Raw genomic sequence first — 22,577 nt, forward strand, 5'->3', positions numbered from 1 at the left:
GGTCAAAATTTGCTACTTATCAGGAGCTCCTTGGGAAGATAACATTCAAGATATGGAGAAAAAGCCAATGTGCACTCTGTATCTCTGCCAAAGTGCTTCTTCCGAGATGTAGTGGTGGCCTTGCCTGTGCCTATCTAACATGCAAGTGCAGTCGTCTGCAAGTTGTGGCTCAAACTGGCACCAACGACACCTGTCACGTAGTTTCTGAGAGCATCCTTAGTTCATACAGGCATCAGACAGAGGTAGAGATAGTGGTGGTGGTTTCATGCACATGGTGCAACCAGAGTTCGCAATTTGTAGCCTTGTCCAAACAACTGATGGGGGTCCTTTGGTTAGGCCAAGTGGAAGCTCTCAAATGGAGGCTTCGTCAGTAGTCACTGTCTTGGCTGCAGATTTCTGGATCTGCATCGTTGAGTGGAGATTTGAAGGACATCCCCTGATAGACCAGAGGTGCACTACACAAAGGAAGCAACTACTCAGGTAGCAGAGTACTGGGGGTTTCTTAGGCTAGTCAGTAATTTGAAGTATTCTAATGAACTATTCCGAGTCTATACACATGAAGCGAAGTCAGGCTACGACCAGAGTCAAGACATTTTAACTGTCAAAATTTTATCAGTAAACAACAAACATCCCGAATTTACTGCCCTCCAGGAAAGTTCTCACTCTCATTATACTTGGGACAGAGCTGTCTGGAAGACAAGGTAGATAGCACTGAAATGTTTAGAGAATCATGAAATGTGGCAACCCTGACAAGTTTCCCCAAGTGAAATTCCATGATCTTTCCCCAATTTCCAGACAAGCTTTAGCCTTTTTTCCCTGACAAATTTTGAGATCTCAAGGGTAAGTAAAGATGTAAGTTGACAAAAGAATGTACCAACTTCTATTTCTTCCCCCTGTGTGTGGTGTGTGTTTCATTAATACCATTTATTTCAATAAAATAAAACACATCTGGTGACAAAAATACGAAGTCCTTGGAGTTGCAAGACAGATTTAAAATACCTTCACTGATTTCAGAAATAATCTCAGGAAAAAGTAGGCCTCTTGAAAGAAGTGTATAAAACACGGAAAAGTTGTGTAAACCAACACTAAGTGACTGCCAGTAAAATTTTGGTTCTACTATGTTCATTATTGTCTGTTATTACCCACTTTGTTGTGTATTATTTTAGAAGTATTGTGTGATTTTTCTTTCGAGAAATATCAGTACACTGCGTAAAAACTGCCAGTGACTGCCACAGTTTTCTTCTCCTTATCATTCATACTTTCTAATATACAAACTAGTTTCAAAGTGCCAAAATGTGCTACAATAAACAAAATGTCAATAAAATGCCACACTGTACAATGCACTTGCAGTGAGACAGTCAATTCCTGAACTCTATTGCCCATGGCCTGTCACCTGCCAAGGGGCAGGTCTGTCCTGGGTCGGTGGATAAACCACAAATCCATTGCATTATGCCACACACAAAGAGATCCGGCCTGCAGACACATTGGTGACTAGATTCGATGGGCATGATCTGCAAAAAAAATGGATCAAATGGCTCTGAGCACTATGGGACTTAACATCAGAGGTTATCAGTCTTCTATACTGAGAACTACTTAAACCTAACTAGCCTAAGGACATCACACACACCCGTGCCCGAGGCAGGATTCGAACCTGTGACTGTAGCAGCAGGGCCCGCACATTAGTGGGAAACAATGAGCTTCAGATTGGAAGACGCAATCCCTTGGAGACACCCGCACAAATGGCCTTTGGTTTTGACCCATTGTGGAAATCTGCTAGTGTAGCCAGCTATTCACGTATCAGACATACCATGTTGATGAAATTAAACCACAGTGATCAGTCCATGCAACAGATAACTTGCGCAAATACTCGGAATTAATACTAAGAAGAATAGGTAGCATCTCATTGTAAATATGACCGCTGAGCTACAGACAGACATGTAGGAAAGACAATCACCCAAAAACAAATTTTCAGCCATAGCCTTTGTCAGAAAACAAGAACACACAAGTTCACACAATCACTGAGACAACTCATGCACACATTACTGCCGTCTCCGGCCAGTGCGTCAACAATATCTGAGAATCAGATCCAAACCAAACCACTGCTCACACCTCCCTGCCTCTCACTGGTAACTGACAGGCTACTGGCAAGAAGTGGTGACAGCACTGACAGCAAGCTGAGGGGAGTGGCAGGAAGGGGAAAAGCAGTACGAATGAGGGATTAGGGAAGTGGAGCAAGTTCTCAGCTGCGACCAGCCAGCAACGATGCATGACATATCAGTAAAAAAACCATTTCATCTACTGAGACAAAACGAGATTTGTCCTACAGTTTTTTTCCCCCTCAAATTTCCCCGATTTCCTCGACATGTCTGAAATTCCCTGATTTCCACAACTTGTGGCAACCCTGAATATATATCAGAATGACAGATTAGATATCATAGGATGGGGAAGTTCACTGCAGTTGACAGATGTTGTCCCTAGTGATGTCTAAATTGAGCATGATAGTGAAGCTAGGTGGCCATGTATAACAGGTCTAGGTAAAACCAAGTTAACTGTTGACACATTTACCAGTCGTCCGATTCTGCTGTCATTCAAAGAAAGTCCATGGTAAATAATGCAAGAATATCCAGAGCATGCTAAACTAGTTGGAAGTGCAAAGGTCCCGAGTTCGAGTTTCGGTCCGGCACACAGTTTTAATGTGTCAGGAAGTTTCATATCAGTGCACACACTGCTTCAGAGTGGAAATCTCATTCTGGCAGTCATTTATTGACTATTCTGGCATGGCAGTAGAAGACAGCAAAGTGGAAGCCAAAGTTTATAAAACTATTCACACAGGAGAATCATACAAACACATTGTTGTCTAACCATCACAGAGCCTGGATAGGTAACATAGTAACGAGCATTCCTGGCACAGAGAAATACTGAAAGTGTTGAAATCAAATAAGTCACCAGGTCCGTATGGAATCCCAATTCAGTTTTAGAAGGAGTACTCTAAGACACTGGCTCCTCACTTAGCTTGCATTTATCACAAAGGTCTCACCCAACAGGAAGCCCCAAATAACTCTAAAAATGCACAAGTGACTCCTTTATATAAAAAGGGTAAAAGAATGGATCCACGAAGTTACATACTAATATCCTTAATATCAGTTTGCTGCTGGATTCTTTAACATATTGTCAGTCTGAATACAATAAATTTCCAAGACACCAAGAAACATGTTCATAAATCAGCACAGTTTTAGAAAGCACTGCTCATGCAAAACTCTGCTTTGCCCCTTTCCTCAACTTTCTATTCTAAACAAGGGATGAAGAGCCACAGGCTGATTCCATATTTCTACAGGGTGTATCACAATGTTTTGATGATTCCACACACACACACACACACACACACACACACACACACACACACTAACAGGAAACACAGCCAAATATTTTACACATGGTAAAACATTTGTTCAATTTTACTTATGAAATACTATATCAGACAAATGACTACCATTTGTGACTGCACAATACTCTATGCATTTCACCCAGTTTTTGAACACGTTTCCTAACTGCCGGAAGAATTCTGGAAATTTCATCACGAATTTGATCTTTTTATCTTTGCAAACTTCTCAGCCAATCAGAGTAAACTCTTGTCTTAAAATAACCATGTAGGTAAAAATCTGACTTGGTTAAATCAGGTGAGTGAGGCAGCCATTCAACACAAATGCACTTTGAAATTATGCCGTTACCAAACTGCTTCATAGAAAACTTGTCAGGGCTTTGAAGTGTGCCATGTCGTGCTCTCTTATTGGAACTATGACAGTGAAGCATAGGGATTAGGAACACCTGCAACAACTCCGTACACCATGCAGTGCTTATAGTTCTTTTGAAGGTGATACCCCACAATGCCACAGCTGCCCTTACTTTTTCTCACTCATCGTGTAACAGCTTCTCTTCAGTTGCCTCCTGATACTCAGAAGCCCAGTAGCAATAATTTTTTTTTTATTCACTCCACTGGTTAAATGGGAGTGTGCCTCATCTGTCATCAAAATTTGATAAGGATCAATTTCTTTATCTTTCATTTTCTCAAGTCTCTGCTCGGCGAATCTTTCTTTTTGGATAATCTCTAGGGTCTAATTCTTGTGTCAGAACTAGTTTGTACAAATGATAATGCAATCACACCAGATTATGTGATGAGGACGCAGGCAAAATTTTCATCAGTTGGGCATTTTTTTTTTTTTTTTTTTTTTTTTTTTTTTTTTTTTTTTTTTTTTTTTTTTTAACAAATGAGGGCTTGCCTGTAAACTGCTACGCTCACTTTCATTGTTCTCGGGAGATTGGACGATTTTCCTTAGGGCCGGCTGAGTTTCCATTCAATGTAATGGCAGTTGCGCGGAAGTTTCTTATTCAATTCCATACTGTTCCATAAGCAGGAATTTGTTTTTACAGCTGAACCTTGAAACGCATACAGAATACACGTTACACATGCACGAAAGATTCACCGTACCAAATAAGCACTCCACCATAAACACACAATGAGATTTTTACTCAGCAGCGGAATGTGCGCCGATATTAAACTTCATGGCAGATTAAAACTGTGTGCCGGACCGAGACTCGAACTCAGGACCTTTGCCTTTCGAGGGCAAGTGCTCTACCAACGAGTTCGAGTCTCTGTCCGGTACACAGTTTTCATCAGCCAGGAAGCTTCATGAACACACTATTTTTATTCAACCTGTATGACCCGATTACTGACCAGTATAGGGAATAAAACTTTACATTCCGCACTACTAACAGATGGTGCCGTTACTATCTTGTATTTAGCATGTCTTATTCAAATCTAAAAGAGTCAAAACATTGTACAACACCCTGCATTTCTGAAAAACCATTTGACATGGGGGACACTACACTTAACAGAGATACAAGCATTTGGAATAGGTTCCCAGATCTAGATTGGGGTGTATGAGGATAAATCATCCCAGCACCCCCAAGAATAAGCTACAAAGAAGTGTCCCCCATGTCACCCAGTAGCATCCTGGACTGGAACCACTGAACATCTCACCACACACCGAAATGAGGAATATTCGACTCAAGATCTTTCCCATGCCTCCTAAAGAGGTGTTCTGTCACCCACTCACACAACATTCTAGTGAATCCCTATGCTACTCCCATTTCCAACCACTTGCCACAGGGTTCATACCCTGCCCAATCCACCCACCCAGTACCTCCTACTCCAGTCCTGTCACAGGGCTACCCTCCTGTCAGAGGCCAGGCTACCTGTGAAAGCATCCAAGTGAAAGCATGCAGCTCTGCTGCAAACTGCATAGCTTTTTATGCCACTATGTTTACCATCCAGCTGTCCATCAGGATGAATGACCATCGCCAAACTGGGCAGAGTTGACCACCCTCTGTCACCACAAGCAGCTGAGCACAATGTGTTCAATTTCAAGGGCTGCTTCACAACTGAAGCCATTTGGATCCTTCTCTCCACCACCAGTTTCTCTGAACTAGACATAAAGGGATTATCCTTACAACACATCCCCCATTCCCATAACTGTCCTGATCTCACTCTCACCTAATCCACAGCCCCTGTAACCTCACCCAAAAGCTTCCCCTTCCTCTGTCCTGTCACCTCCTCCCACTTCACTTGTTCGCATTACCTACAGTGTGTGCCGCTTCCCACAGACTCTTACAATAGTGCATCACATGAGGCCAGTATACCTGCCGCCCTTCTGTCCTGCATTCCTAGCCACCAAAATCTGCTGCCTCCCTCCAAGCTGCCAGCCACCCACCACCAATCCCTCTCCCTGCCTCCCTCTCCTTCCAGCCACCCGACAACTCCCCACAAAAGCCAGCCCATCTGCCAAAATTCAGCACTGGCACTGCTAGTCCAGTTGACACCATGTAGGGGCAAAGGGGTACACTCACTCACACTCTTGAGAGTTAGTGAGTGCTCATCAAAGAATTACTCCAAAAACCAACGAGCGCTCTCTCTCTCTCTCTCTCTCTCTCTCTCTCTCTCTCTCTCTCTCTCTCTCTCTCTCTCTCTCTCTCTGTCTCTGTGTATAAGAGTCTATTGACACGTCAATGCTTCTGCTTTTCAGAGAGTGCCTCCATTAATACAAAAGTATTTACATTCACAGTTTAATTTTAGCTCAAAAACGTGAAGTAAAATGTCATTAATAAGGAAGTAGTAATAATTAACATAACCAATGACTAATCACAAAAGTTAATACATTTATTGTTTACAGCCAATGCAATATATTTATCCAGTGATTCTGGAGTGGATAAAGAACGATCTTATGCTAGAGGAAAAACAGTTCTGTGTCATGAAGGCATGAAGCATAAGCACTGAGTGGCAGATTCACATATTTCCTTAACATTTGTGTGTTAATAATATGTTTACTAGTTAATTTTAATTCAAATTTACACAATACAATTGGCTTTAACCTGGCAACTATAGTTTAACTTAGTTCGATCTGCAAAATTTTGACAGTCAAAGTTGCTCTTATTTTGTGGCAATTTAATCTGATTTTCCAAGTTCAGCTAGATCTGAGGTCATTCCCTGTTTTTTTTTTACCAACCTTAAAGAGTAAAATCAGCGATCAGCAATATAAATGTTCTTAATGAGCTGTTTCCACTTTTTTCAGAATATGTAAAAAAGCCACACAGGCTAAATATGTCTATTTGATTAGAACAAGGAGGTAACTGCTACAGGTAAGATCATCATAATAGTGTTTACCTGGTGACTTTTTTGGTGTTTTAGAGGGAGTCTTCTTTGATTTGTTTCCATTTTCTGTTGTAAGCCTTGTTGGTGTCTTATTGGAGGTTGAACTGCTAGATGTGTTAGGCTTGCCCCTGGAAATATTTGTATTTCAACAAACCATAAGTAAAACCACGTTAGTAATTAAAGACTAAATAAAATCTCAAAAAGAGAAAGTTCATATACTTATGTACAAAGTGGAATGCAACTGCAGCACTAACAGTAGAAGAGAGGAGTATTTTGTTTAACAACTTTCAGAATTTCTGTATGTACATACTGATTATGAACTGGAAATTGCACACCACAGGCATTGTTGACAACATCAACAAATTTTGTAAAGTGTAATTTCTGATAAAGTCAGGAAACTACACTGAATACTTCCACTCTTTTTGCGATGTTCTGAGTCAATTCTACACTTGAAAATTACTTATTTCACAAAAATGTGCAATAAATAATGTGCTTTTAGTAAATTTATAAATTACTTGGCTGCAATAGACTAAGCAACTAGTTTACAAACAATTGCTTCATAATACATTAACCAGACGAAATCTGTTAAGAGTCATTCAGGATTTGGGGGAAAAAAATGTCTTGGGCATAACTGACCCAAGTCTCTGACAGGTCGTTCAGCCGACTAGCTCAACTCTTGCTATTTCACAGCACTTAGGCAACTTGCATATCAGACTATACCACACAACCACTTTGATTAAAAGTAACTGTATTTATGACAATCCGATCATAACATGAAGGTGGCAATTTTACTTAAAAACAAATAGCAAACATTAAATCATTCTCATGTACAGCAGCAATAACTTCCACAAAAAAAAATTAAAAAAGGCCTAATATTTACACCCTAACATTGTATCAGTTTATAAGGAATTTCCATTTTTAATCACACTAAAGTTAAATATCTATAAAATAGATTTAAGTGTTAACTGAGCTATGTTGGCATTTATACACATTGTCAGAAACAACTAGTGCAATATCCAGAAAGTGCAAAATGAACCTAGTTGTGAAAATTAAACAACATGGATTAAATAGTACTGTGATTCCTCTTCATTCAAGGTCTAAACTGAGTTTATATTCTAGTTTTTGTTGCCTTCACCATACTTCTGGTATATAAGTTAATTTGCTGAACAGTCAAATTTTCATGAACTATTCATCTTATCAAGGAAGGAAAAAAAATCTGGTTCCCAAACAAATATTCTTGTAATCTTTTGTTTGCCTGTTGGTGCTTCTACATGCAAGTGTCTACATCTGATCAAAAGAAAAGACCAACTTATGAGAATAACTAACATTAACATATTTCTCATTTATCTACTGTCCACCATGTACTGCAGTCCAATTTGAACTTCAATTTTTTCCTCCTACAAAGCTCCCTACACATTAAAGTTAACTCAAAAAGTATCAACCGGGTCATTAAATACTGGAACCATTTTCATTATAATTCCACTGTTTAGTCAAAGTTTCCCATGATCAAAACATTGAAAATATCCTTAGACCACTGAACCAGTTCCATTCAATGTCACTGTCTCCAAAATGTCCACAAGAAAATTTAACTCACCAGGTGCACAGACTGTCTAAACTGATCATTTGGGTGCCATAACTCTTCCATTTTTAACACTAAACAACCTATCTTAATTCTGGCAAGATCCAATGGTAACACTATCTACACTGCTATGCAATGGATTCTAGACAGCAGTATAAGCAATGAACACTCAACCTTTTCATTTCTCTACAAGTGATTTAGTAACAGAGCTGTGCCTGAGCAGCAACAGAGATCCTCTGCAACAGCTAAGAAACACATCTACATCAACATCTATTCTAAGCAAGCTATAGTAGTGTGTGGAAGTGGGTACATCATATTGTTGTTAGAGTTTCTCCAAGATCCATTCACATATGGAATGCAAGAAAAATGACTGTTTAAATGCCTCTGCGCAAGTCTTAATTAATCTAACCTTTTGCTCACAATCCCTATCTGAGTAATACATAGGGATTTTAGTATAGTCACAGTCATCATTTAAGGCTGGTTCATGAAACTTTAGTGGGCTTTCTCGGCATCGTTTACATTTACCTTCAAAGAGCCTGCCAGTTCAATTTCTTCAGCATCTGACTACTCCATGGGTCAAATGAACCTGTGACCATTCATCTGCGGATCCCTCCCAGGCATCTTTCACGAGACACCCTCGACAAGCTAATAGGCAGTGTGTGCATGACTCAGTATATAAACACCCTGCGGCTGCTGTCACCTGCCACAACCGCATTGTGTGCACAAACAAACAAGAACCAATAACATCATCCCCTCCCGCCCTCAGCTGTTGCCACTTCAATATTTCCATAGTGGTCTAAGTTATTTACTTCATCCATTCTAAAAAATTTGTTATTCTTAACATTCTTGGAGTCTATTTTAAAAGATGTGGTCATTGTTACTTGCATAATGCACGAGTATTATCAGAAGTGAGAGTAGTATCCAGTGTATCTGATCGAAGTGTTAAGACCACTACTGTTTCTTTTACACAGACATTGACTAAAATTTAATTTCTGCAGCCCCAAGCGGCAGTTCACAAACACAGATGTTACATCTTTAAGCTCTAGTTACTAAATGGAGAAATACTCACAGCTAAAACAACAAACAAAACTTGTGCATGTAAATATATAATAAGAACCTTCACTTTTTTACTGTTCTCTCTGGTATGATGATTTAATGTGGCAGAATAGGATAGTATAAAAAACAAAAAGATACAATATCTCTCAGATTACGATACTGCGATGCAATCTTTATGCAATCTCATATACATATGGAAGTTTCAATCATATCATTACTTGCTTGCACTGTATATGACTTACGATGAGATTAAGTGCATAACAAATAGTTGGAACAAACAGAAGGATTGTACTAAAAACCCAAAATATGTTAAACCAAATGGAAATGCACACTGAGAACATTCTTTGTACAAATATTATACAGAAAAGTAATAGTATTAACTACAGAACTCAATGAAATGACACAGAAACCATGTAAGGATCAGAAGTCACGATGTAATTGTGAAGGAATTAATAAAAACAGTGTATTGTTATCAATGTACAATAAAATTTCAATGCAACAGCCAAATTATTTCAACATACTAGTTGAACCAGTTTTATTAAAGCACATAAATCTCAATCTTAAGTTTAATTATGTACAGTTTAAAAAATAATATATTGATAGATATTAATAGTTTTATGCTATATATGGACCAATGGCAGTAGCAATACTGCACTTGTTTTAGCGCAGTATTATGCCAGTATTGTGTTGGTCCTGGATAATATTTGGTATGTGTGTGTGAAAATTAATTAGCGAAATTTTAACTCCGAGTTGATCACAATATTTTAGTACTTACTGTACTATAATGCAATAATCATAGGTGCAGTACTGAGTTGAAAAGCTTTTCAGATTATCCCCGTAAGCAGTGAAACATAACGGATAGCAACCTTTGATACTTTAAATCCAACCAAAGTGGATGGCTGCATTCACTACAAACAATTAATAATAGCCACAGATTTTAATTACATCTAGCATGGATAAAACATCAATGCACATAAATCCTGAATATTTGTCAGCATAAGGTCACACACAATTCCTCAGAGAAAGTTTTCCAATAGAATTGAATAATTATTTGTTCCTTCATCTCCATTATTATCAAAAACAAAATGTCATGGAATGGAATATACTGTCCTTGTTTCAAATATGTTTGACAGTGAATTAAAACTTACACCGAAAATTGTTTCCGAGACGTTATTAGTTACTTGTCCTAAGGTTCAACTGTAAGAATCACAGAAATCTAATGTACAGCAACCCAAACTACTGCAGAACAGCAAATTTATTTCATGTTTGAAATTAAGCAACCTAGGTTGTATGCTAGCAGTGTTTTTCAATCCGTAAGTTAACAGAGCATTTGATAGGGAATAATAAAGGTTAGATCACGAAATGTGTTAACATTACGTAGTAAATTTTGTGTTCCTTGTGCCACAGACATGTAGATGTAGACAGACATTATCTGTGGATTAACATGGTTTTCCAGGCAAGTAGCAACAGAAACTCTTAAGGGCGTGTTTTGTTTGAAGTTCTCATTGGCATGGATTCTCCAGTCCACTGAGCAATGTGAGCCATCTGTACAGTCCAAAGAGTTACACAAACTGCCACCGAAATGTTTTGTTTGTATGTTTCAGTTGTGGGTGTAGGTCATATGTTTGGCCATGTCATTTATTTCCGTGGTCAGTGACAGTGTTGCTTACTAGCCTCGTCTAGATCTAGTAGAGGTGCCAGTACACTGAGAGGATAGATCTTCTGTATTGTGTCGTACCGGAGATCTACTTACTTTTTATGATGATGTGACGACAGGCTAAAAGGCTAAACTAACGTAGCCTGGGTTCTAACTTAGGCTGGAAAGCAACAGCCTGGTTGAAAGTTGGCCCAGCCAACAAATGGGTCACACCTATCTTTTATAAACACATCATGCATTCCACAGTTATTTTTATGTCCTTTATTAAAAAAAACCCTATTTCATCACCGCAGTATGATACTCCCATATTTTTAAAATGTCTGAAGGTGTTAATAAGAACAAAGTGGTCTCAGGTTTCCAGCAACATTAAAATGCCACAATCTTTCAACCTGGCATTCTCTGGCTGCTTTCAATTTAATGATTGACAGCTGAAAACCTGAAAACATTTTATTCAGTGTTATCGTTGCGAGACTGAATTCTTATATTAATAACAAACATTCACAACCAAAATCACTTATCCCCGTGGAGGCTCTGTAACTTTGTTGGATTTTTTTTTGTTTTTTGCCTCTGTTCCCATGTTGTTACTCTCATGAACCATTGGTTGTTTAAGGTTGATACCTCTCCCCTGTTAACATCACTGATCAATTGAAGCAGTGTCATGCTGTTACTTAATCCAGCACTCTGAAAAAACATTAAGTTCAACAGCCACTTCTGTACGACTTATTAGGGATGGTTCTATCAGTATATTCTTGCTGATGTTATACATGAGTACCAACTGTAAGTCACAGGGGATTCTAGAGATGGAATACAAAATTTTTTAAACACATACCAAGTCTCTCTCAGGCACATTTTCTCTGATGTTTTGGCAGATATTTGCAACTCTGTTTCTGCAATGTGTAGCTGGAGTCAGCCCAACTCAGTAGCTGCTGAAGTACTGTTTATGCTTTGTATCTTACTCTCACTGTTAACACAAACATTTCATCTAACCAGACAGCACACTAGACTACTGAGACCGATCTATCAAATGGGCACTTAAAATTTGACTTTCAAAATAATTGTGTTTGGAACAGGTAAAATAACCTGTCCCTTTCCACTGAGGTCACATGAAAGACATGCCGAGCCATATTTTTTTGGGCCGAGTCCAATTACACATTGCAAAAACAGAATTGCAAATACTTTTCTAAACACCAGAAAAAGTGTGGCAACAACTCTGACATGTTGTTGTGGTCTTCAGTCCCGAGACTGGTTTGATGCAGCTCTCCATGCTTCTCTATCCTGTGCAAGCTTCTTCATCTCCCAGTACCTACTGCAACCTACATCCTTCTGAATCTGCTTAGTGTATTCATCTCTTGGTCTCCCTCTACGATTTTTACCCTCCGCGCTGTCCTCCAATACTAAATTGGTGATCCCTTGATGCCTCAGAACATGTCCTACCAACCGATACCTTCTTCTGGTCAAGTTGTGCCAGAAACTTATCTTCTCCCCAATCCTATTCAATACTTCATTAGTTATGTGATCTACCCATCTAATCTTCAGCATTCTTCTGTATCACCACATTTCGAAAGCTTCTATTCTCTTCTTGTCTAAACTATTTATCGTCCATGTTTCACTTCCATACATGGCTACACTCCATACAAATACTTTCAGAAATGACTTCCTCAATGTACAGATTGAATAACATCGGGGAGAGGCTACAACCCTATCTCACTCCCTTCCCAACCACTGCCTCCCTCTCATGTCCCTTGACTCTCATAACTGCCATCTGCTTTCTGTACAATTTGTAAATAGACCTTCACTCCCTGTATTTACCCCTGCCACCATTAGAATTTGGAAGAGAGTATTCCAGTCAACATCGTAAAAAGCTTTCTCCAAGTCTACAAATGCTAGAAACGTAAGTTTGCCTTTCCTTAATCTTTCTTCTAAGATAAGTCATTAGTTCAGTATTGCATCACGTGTTCCAGTATTTCTACAGAATCCAAACTGATCCTCCCCGAGGTCGGCTTCTACTAGTTTTTCCATTCGTCTGTAAAGAATTTGTGTTAGTATTTTGCAGCTGTGGCTTATTAAACTGATGGTTCGGTAATTTTCACATCTGTCAACACCTGCTTTCTTTGGGATTGGCATCATATTCTTCTTTAAGTCTGAGGGTATTTCGCCTGTTTCATATATCTTGCTCACCAGCTGGTAGAGTTTTGTCAGGACTGGCTCTCCCAAGGCCATCAGTAGCTCCAATGGAATGTTGTCTACTCCGCGGGCCTTGTTTCGACTCAGGTCTTTCAGTGCTCTGTCGAACTCTTCACGCAATATCATATCTCCCATTTCATCTTCATCTACATCCTCGTCCATTTCCATAATATTGTCCTCAAGTACGTCGCCCTTGTATAGACCCTCTATATACTCCTTCCACCTTTCTGCTTTCCCTTCTTTGCTTAGAACTGGGTTTCCATTTGAGCTCTCGATGTTTAGACAAGTGGTTCTCTTCTCTCCAAAGGTCTCCAATTTTCCTGTAGGCAGTATCTATCTTACCCCTAGTGAGATAAGCCTCTACATCCTTACATTTGTCCTCTAGCCATCCCTGCTTAGCCATTTTGCACTTCCTGTCGATCTCGCTTTTAAGACGTTTGTATTCCTTTTCGCCTTTTTCATTTACTGCAGTTTTATATTTTCTTTCACCAATTAAATTCAATATTTCTTCTGTTACCCAAGGATTTCTACTAGCCCTGGTCTTTTTACCTACTTTATCCTCTGCTGCCTTCACTACTTCATCCCTCAAAGCTACCCATACTACTTCTACTGTATTTCTTCCCCACATCCCTGTCAATTGTTCCCCTATGCTCTCCCTGGAACTCTGTACAACCTCTGGTTTAGTCAGGTTATCCAGGTCCCATCTCCTTAAATTCCCACCTTTTTGCAGTTTCTTCAGTTTCAATCTACAGGTCATAACCAATAGAGGCCACATCTGCCCCTGGAAATGTCTTTCAATTTAAAATCTGGTTCCTAAATCTGTCTTACCATTATATAATCTGAAACCTTTTAGTATCTTCAGGGTTCTTCCATGTATACAACCTTCTTTCACGATTCATAAATCAAGTGTTAGCTATAATTAAGTTATGCTCTGTGCAAAATTCTACCAGGTGGCTTCCTCTCATTTCTTAGCCCCAATCCATATTCACCTACTACGTTTCCTTCTCTCCCCTTTCCTACACTAATTCCAGTCACCTATGACTATTAAATTTTCGTCTCCCTACACTATCTGAATAATTTCTTTTATTTCATCGTCATCTGCAGACCTAGTTGGCATATAAACTTGTACTACTGTAGTAGGTGTGGGCTTTGTACCTATCTTGGTCACAATAATGCTTTCACTATGCTGTTGGTAGTAGCTTACCCGCAATCCTATTTTTTATTCATTATTAAATCTACTCCTGCTTTACTCCTATTTGATTTTGTATTTATAACCCTGACTGAAAGTCTCGTTCCTGCTGCCACCGAACTTCACTAATTCCTACTATATCTAACTTTAACCTATCCATTTCCCTTTTTAAATTTTCTAACCTACCTGCCCGATTAAGTGATCTGACATTCCACACTCACTCTTTGACATAGAGACTATTTATCAGTATTAACTGTAAAAGACTTGTCAATTAGGACTTACCACAAATTCTGAAATGAACAGAATATCCATAGTATTACATGGTTTCAAGCAATGGAAAATCTAGGTAGATAAAACTAATTGTGTGGTGTGTGTTGTTGTTGTTGTTGTTGTTGTTGGGATGTTTAAGGGGGACTAAACAGCTAAGGTCATCAGTCCCCCATTCCAAAAAACCGGCGAAACAAAATTTACGGAACAGGTAAAACCCCAAGGGGGGAGGAGACGCCCCTCCCCCCAGTCACTGAAAGAACACCAATGTGGCAGCGAACACTATAGACAAGAAGAGTACAGACGAACACTGGACAGAAAGAAACGGAAGAAAATAAGAGGGTCGGAGACTGGTTGACTGACCATGGGAACAAAAATTGGGAAAAAGTCAACCGTCCGAATACACACATTAAAATCTGCGACCAATGGGACACTCGAGGACAAGATACACGGAAAGGGAAAGGGACAGGTCCCCCCTAAATGGAACCATAAAAAAGACTACCACGGATAAAATTTAAAACGTCGTCAGCCATGGAGGCATCGTCGCATAAAACCAAAGACAACGTGCCCGGGAGATTAAAAGTCTGCCGGAGGGTGCGCAGGCGGGGACACTCCAACAAAATATGGGCGACCGTCAACCGGGACCCACACTGACACAGGGGGGGATCCTCCTGACGCAAAAGATGTCCGTGCGTCAGGTAGGTATGGCCGATGCGGAGCCGACACAGGATGACAGAGTCCCTGCGAGAAGCCCGCAGGGAGGACTGCCACACATCGGTCGTCTCCTTAACAGCCCGCAGTTTATTCGGAGAAGTCAGGCTACGCCACTCGTCACGCCACATCTGAAGCACCTTACGGCGCAACGCCAGCTGCAAATCACGAGCCGGGAGGCCGATCGCCAAAGTGGGGGCGTCGACCGCCCCTTTGGCCAGCCTGTCGACACGTTCATTCCCCGGGATGCCAACGTGACCTGGCGTCCAAACAAAGACCACCGAACGACCAGAGCGGGTAATGGCAAAAACAGACTCCTGAATAAAGGATACCAGAGGAGAAGAGGTATAGCAGTGGTCGATAGCCTGGAGGCTGCTCAGGGAGTCACTGCAGATGACGATGGACGTACCTGAGCAGGAACGCATATGCTCAAGAGCGCGCAATATGGCCACCAGCTCTGCAGTAAAAATACTGCAGCCAGCCGGCAAGGAGCGCTGTTCAACATGGGCAGTGTGAGCAAAAGCGTAGGCAGGACGACCATCCACCAGGGAACCATCAGTGTAGACAGGCTCACAGCCTGAAAATGAGGCAACGAGCGCAAGAAAACGGTGACGGAGGGCCACATGCGGAACCGAGTCCTTGGGTTCCCGTGCCAAGTCCAGGCGGACGGACGGACGGGTCATACACCAGGGAGGCGTGGGTGCACAGGCCCGGAAGGGCGGCAGAAGAGGGAACGACCCCAGTTCAGACAGCAGGGACTGGACGCGGACAGCAATGGAAAGCCCAGACCTAGGTCGCCGGTCGAGCAGAGGGAGAACCCTGGCAGGGAAAAGCAGGCGATGATTGGGATGGCCCAGTGAGCAATGCACGTGGACAGCATAGTCGGCGAGCAGTCGGTGGCGGCGAATCCGCAGCGGGGGAACCCCGGCCTCCACCAGCAGACTATCCACGGGGCTCGTACGGAAAGCGCCAGTTGCAAGCCGTACCCCACAGTGGTGTATGGGGTCCAACAACGTCAACACTGAGGGCGATGCAGACCCATAGGCCAGGCTCCCATAATCAAGCATGGACTGCCGCAGAGAACTGAAATCCACGAGTCAGAGCCCATGATGCCGCCTTGCGAACGGCTGCTTGCAGCCTGCGTTCGGCGACTCCCGTAGTCGTTGAGCTAAATGAGATGCAGAAGTCGTCAGCATACAAAGAAGGAGACACCGACGACCCCACGGCTGCAGCCACACCATTAATGGCCACTAGAAATAAGGAAACGCTCAACACCGAGCCCTGCGGGACCCCATTTTCCTGTATATAAGATGAACTAGAGGCGGCACCGACTTGCACCCGGAAAGAGCGGCGCGATAAAAATTTTTGAAGAAAAGCTGGGAGCTGACCACGAAGACCCCACTCGCGCAACGTAGCAAGGATGTGATGCCTCCATGTTGTGTCATATGCCTTCCGCAGATCAAAAAATACAGCAACGAGATGCTGACGGCGGGAAAAGGCCGTACGGATAGCAGATTCCAGCCGCACCAAATTGTCCGCAGCAGACTGGCCCTGACGGAAGCCACCCTGGGATGGAGCGAGGAGACCGCGCGACTCAAGGACCCAACACAAACGCCGCCCCACCATACGTTCGAGCAATTTGCACAAAACGTTGGTTAGTGTAATGGGACGATAGCCGTCCACCGCCAGAGGGTCCGCACCGGGCTTCAAGATGAGAACGATAACACCCTCTCGCCATTGCGACGGGAACACGCCCTCACTCCAAATGCGGTTAAAGATGGTGAGGATGTGTCTCTGGCAGTCCCTGGAGAGATGCTTCAGCATCTGCGCGTGGATGCAGTCCGGTCCTGGCGCTGTATCAGGGCAATTGGTGAGGGCAGCGAGGAATTCCCTCTCGCTGAAAGGAGCATTGTATTTTTCAGAACGACGTGAGTGGAACGAAAACGGCGTCCGCTCGGCGCGCTCCTTTAGAGAGCGAAAGGCAGGAGGGTAAGTCGCAGTTGCAGAGCTCGTAGCAAAGTGCGTGGCAAGGTGGTCAGCAATGGTGGCAGCGTCCGTGCAGACAGCGCCGTCCAGGGAGATTCCAGGGACACCCATAGGGGTCTGGTATCCATAAATCCGCCGGATGCAGGACCACACGAGCGACGGGGAGACACGGGAGCCCAAGGATGAAATGTACCTCTCCCAGCATTCCTGCTTACGCCGTGCAATAAGACGACGGGCCAAGGCACGGAGCTTCTTAAAGGCGATGAGGGTCTCCAGAGACGGGTGCTGCTTATGACGCTGGAGAGCCCGCCTACGGTCGCGAATAGCCTCAGCAATATCCGGCGACCACCAGGGGACAGACTTCCTCCGAGGGAGTCCAGAAGAGCGAGGGATGGCAGTCTCGGCCGCAGAAATAATTGACGAGGTCAAGACACGGACCACCTCGTCAATGTCACCCTGTGGGAGAGAAGCAATGGTGGCAGCGGAAGTAAAAGCCGGCCAGTCAGCCCTGTTGAGAGCCCAGCGGGGCAGGCGCCCAGAAGAATGACACTGGGGCAGTGACAAATAGATGGGAAAATGGTCACTACCACACAGATCAGGATGCACTCTCCAGTGAAGGGATGGGACAAGTCCGGGGCTGCAAAGAGAGAGATCGATGGCCGAGAACGAGCCATGGGCCACACTGAAATGCGTGGGAGCACCGGTGTTCAAGAGGCTAAGGTCGAGCTGAGCCAACACATGCTCCACAGCGCGACCGCGGTCATCGGAGACAGTCCCACCCCATAGAGGGTTGTGGGCATTGAAATCGCCCAGAAGCAGCAATGGCGGCGGGAGTTGAGCCAGCAGCGCAGCCAAGACATGTCGGGGGAGTTGCCCATACGGAGGAATGTAAACAGAGCAAACAGTAATAGCCGGCGAGAGCTCAATCCTGACAGCGACTGCCTCTAAAGGCGTCAGAAGGGGTACTGGTGAGCTACAGACAGAGTGGTGAACAAAGAGGCAAACTCCACCTGAAGCTCGTTGACAGTCAGCACGGTTCTTATAGTATCCCCGATAACCGTGAACCAAGTTTCCTGAAGAGCAATGCACAGAACAGGGAAAACACTCAGAAGCATCCGGAGCCCAGGCAGGTGGCGGAAATAACCGCCGCAATTCCACTGGAGAATGGAAGCAGGAAGGGACTGGGGGGGCGTGAAGGCGACTAAGAGGCAGACGGCGCCGCAGAGTCAACGGCCGCCACTGAGCGAGAGTCAGCTGTGTCCATAGGAGAGGTCCCCGAGGGTTCCGTGAGGGCGAGATCCGCGGCAGAGGCGAGGATCTCCACCGCATCCCCAGAGCCAGAGCTATTGACAGCAGGCGGTACTGAAACTGCCGGAGCGTCCTTCTTCTTGGACACGTTCCGGTCCTCCTCCTCGCGTCTGTCCTTTGGCTTAGAGGGCTGGGAGAGTTTCTCTGAAGGAGCGTCGGAGGCTGACGACAACGCAGAAGCCCTACGACCAGCAGGTGGATGAACCTTCAGCCACTGGCTGACATCCGGCGGGGTAGCAGAAGAAACGGAAGAAGGGAGGGCCCCGAGGGACCCCTTCCGCGAGAGAGGAGCCGGCAGAGACGACGCCGGCGAAGACGACGCCGCCGGCAGAGAAGGGGGAGGGAGAGGGATCGAGCCCCCTGGTTTTGGAGCAGATGTCACTCCTGAAGCATGTGCGGGGGGAGTGATAGAAGGGGGTTTGCCCCCAACTGCTAAGGGGGCAACAGAGGAAGGCTTGCCCCCAGACACGAGGGGGGCAGACAGAGATGGACGGCCCCGAGGGCCAACTGAAGGCGGCACAGAGGAGGCGACAACTGCCGCCCGCGAGGGCGACGATAACGTAGCTGCAGCATAAGAAGTTTGAAGAGGGACAGGATGCAACCTTTCAAATTTCAGTTTTGCCTCGCGATAAGTAAGCCGGTCCAGGGTCTTAAATTCCATAATCTTCCGCTCCTTATGAAGAACGGGGCAGTCCGGCGAGCATGGAGAGTGGTGTTCCCCACAGTTGACACAGACAGGCGGAGGTGCACATGGAGAATCGGGATGAGAGGGGCGTCCGCAGTCTCGACATGTGGCGCTGGATGGGCAACGGGAGGACATATGCCCAAACTTCCAGCACTGGAAGCACCGCATCGGGGGAGCGACGTATGGCTTGACGTCACAACGGTAAACCATTACCTTGACCTTCTCAGGCAATACAGCACCCTCGAAGGCCAAGATAAAGGCACCGGTGGCCACCCTGTTGGTCTTGGGTCCTCTGTGCACACGACGGACAAAATACACACCACGTCGTTCCAAGTCAGCTCTCAGCTCGTCATCGGACTGTAACAAGAGGTCGCGATGATAAATAATCCCCTGGACCATATTTAAGCTACTGTGGGGAGTGACGGTAACAGGGACGTCTCCCAGCTTATCACACAAGAGCAACGCCCGTGACTGGGCTGGGGAGGACGTCTTGAGGAGGATGGACCCATTCCTCATTTTAGACAAACCCGCCACTTCCCCAAACTTATCCTCCAGGTGTACCACAAAAAACATAGGCTTTGTCGAAAGAAATGAGTCACCATCAGTCCTGCTGCAGACAAGGTATTGTGGTACATAAGGCTCCTGCTTGGCACAAGATCTGCGTCCCTCCCATGGCGCAGCCAACGAGGGGAACGACTGAGGATCATATTGTGCAATTTTGCCTCGCTTAGAGACGCTGGTGGCAGTGCGACCACCAGCTTGGTGAGATTTATTGCGCTTCATTGCGCCACATCCACCCAGATGCCACCTACTCCGAACGAGGGCTCTCCCCAAGGGCGCCACCCAGCCAAAGCAACGGGTACCTGGCCGATATCCGATTGCCCGGAGTCCCCATGCCCCAAACAAGATGGGAACATACTCCTTGGCATGCATGGGGAGGAAACAGCTCTGGCATCTGTAGTGCGATCCCTGCGTGGTCAGGGGGCTACCACCAAGAGGGTACATGACGACCCCACCACAACGGACTGGCTACCGTGCTGGATTTTAGGTGTTGAAAGGGTCCACAGTTGCCGTGGGCGCTAAGAAGGGGATTGCGCACAAGACGAGGAGGCAACCCAGAAGACATGGGGTGTAAATCCCTCCACACGACAATAGATAGCATGCAAGATGGAGGTGCATGATGGACCAATAGAAAAACACCACGTAAGGCGTCCTTCCCCAAATGGCACGCACTAACAACGGAAATTTTGAAAATGGCAGGTCAAACCCAAGTGGGGACCATCACATAAGGCCGAAACTTTGAAGACTCCTTTTAGTCGCCTCTTACGACAGGCAGGAATACCGCGGGCCTATTCGTACCCCCGAACCCGCAGGGGATGTGTGGTGTGTGCGCGCGCAAACAGGTCCATAAACATACCTTGTTCCTCTCCCATTTCCTGTAGTGAAACACCTTACCTCTTAGCTAACCTTCTACGCTCAGCTGTGAATCTACCTGGTTGGGGCTTACATAATCATGATTATCAGAATAAATTCTTCCTTACACAGAAAGCTTAATGTCTACTGAAAGATCATTTTCTTGCATATAACAACTGGATAAAGAGGAATAAGATTCAATACTGGTCATCTGCTCTGAGCAGTGATGTGAGAAAAGAATGTGACTAATATCAAACAACATGGTGACTATAACATGATATCACTGGCAATTTTTTTTTGAATGCACCAAGCAACAGATGAACTTGTCAAGTTTTTTTTTACTTTCACACTCATTGGCTTCGCCAAGTAACAACCAAAGTGAAAATATGCATTGAAAATAGTTGTTACGGGAACCATTAACATTAGGTCATTGGTCAAGGCTGCAAACTTGTATTAAATATTCCTCTAGATCCTAACACCTTGAGGCCCTATGCCTGGATCAGAACAAAAAGTGACTGATATCCAACTGTTTACAAGACTGCTACCTTAGCAACAACTAGTCAGAAACGTGCTTGGTTGCACCTCCTGTTCCATTTACTGTTGTCAAATTGCTGTGCTACAGTAGTTATTGGAAGTTGCAGATGACACTTGGGAACAGTAATCTAATAGTTCTGATCCGTTTCTGTTTTGTGCTTTCTTTCACTGTGCAGTGAGCCAATTTTGCACTACAAAATTGCCTGAAACTTGCAGATGAAATGTGCAGGTAAGTGGGGTTGCTAAACTGAATTTTCAGCAGCCTGGCCACCTGGGGTCAGAGTACCAGCATTGACAAAAAATACCCTTGCTCTCTATGCTGAGGTCTCACCATGGCCTTCATATGACAAGAACTATCCCTAGACCTAGCCCACAATCAGATCTCCATGGCCATCCCCTCTCCCCCCCCCCCCCCCTCACCCACTCACAATCCTTCCATCACCCCCTAGGACCAGCCACAAAGGAGTGTCCTCTTCATCATCGAGCATCATACCAGACAAACAACTGAACCATATTCTTCGCCAGGGCTTTGATTACCTATTACCGTGACCTGAAATGAAATACATCCTACCTGAGATACTCCCCATCCCTCCTAAAGCGGTGTTCTGTCACCCACCCAACCTTCACAACAACGTAGTGCATCACTATGGCACTTCCAATCCCAACCTCTTTCCACATCCCTCTTGCCATCACATCCCTGTGGAAGACCCTGGTGCAAAACCTGCCCAATCCACCCACCCAGCACTTCCTATCCCAGTCACGTCACAGGTTCATTCTAACCAATCAGGGGCCAGGCCACCTATTTAGCAGCTATGTCATTCAATGTATCTTCTGCAATCACTGCACAGCTTTTTATATTGGTATGACTACCAACCAGCTGTCCACTAGGATGAACAGCCACTGCCAAACTGTGGCCCAGAGCAAAGTACACCACCCTGTGTCAATATGCAGCTAACTAACTCCTTATTTTAGTGGCTGCTTCACTATCCAAGCCATCTGGCTCCTCCTCTCTCCCACCAGCTTTTCTGAACTGCACAAATGGGAGTTGTAATTATGACACATTCTCCACTCCTGTAATTATCCCAGCCTCAACCTATGGTAACATACTGTTCCTAAACACTAACAGTTTCCACCCCATCTGACCTATCACCTCCTACACATTCTCATTGGTGCTTGCATCCCACTCTATAGTTCCACTCCGGCCCGAGGGGCTGAAATTGGCAGCCATGTGTGCATGAGGTGTGTTTGCCTGAATCTATGTGTCTCTTGCTGTGGCCAAAAGCTTTATGTAAGTGTGTTAAT

General features: G+C 44.2%; 1 protein-coding gene across 4 annotated transcripts in view; it reads right to left on the reverse strand.

Annotated features, from left to right (window-relative positions):
• Positions 1–22,577, reverse strand: part of LOC126336806 (cell division cycle protein 20 homolog) — a 76,331-nt gene that overhangs the window by 48,889 nt on the left and 4,865 nt on the right. For all 4 annotated transcript variants that reach the window (XM_050000844.1, XM_050000843.1, XM_050000845.1 and 1 more), the window contains exon 3: positions 6,719–6,834. In XM_050000844.1, coding sequence (XP_049856801.1) covers positions 6,719–6,834 — 116 coding nt within the window. The remainder of the gene's footprint in view (positions 1–6,718; positions 6,835–22,577) is intronic.

This window comes from Schistocerca gregaria, chromosome 2 (assembly GCF_023897955.1).
Source record: "Schistocerca gregaria isolate iqSchGreg1 chromosome 2, iqSchGreg1.2, whole genome shotgun sequence".
Lineage (NCBI taxonomy): Eukaryota > Metazoa > Arthropoda > Insecta > Orthoptera > Acrididae > Schistocerca > Schistocerca gregaria.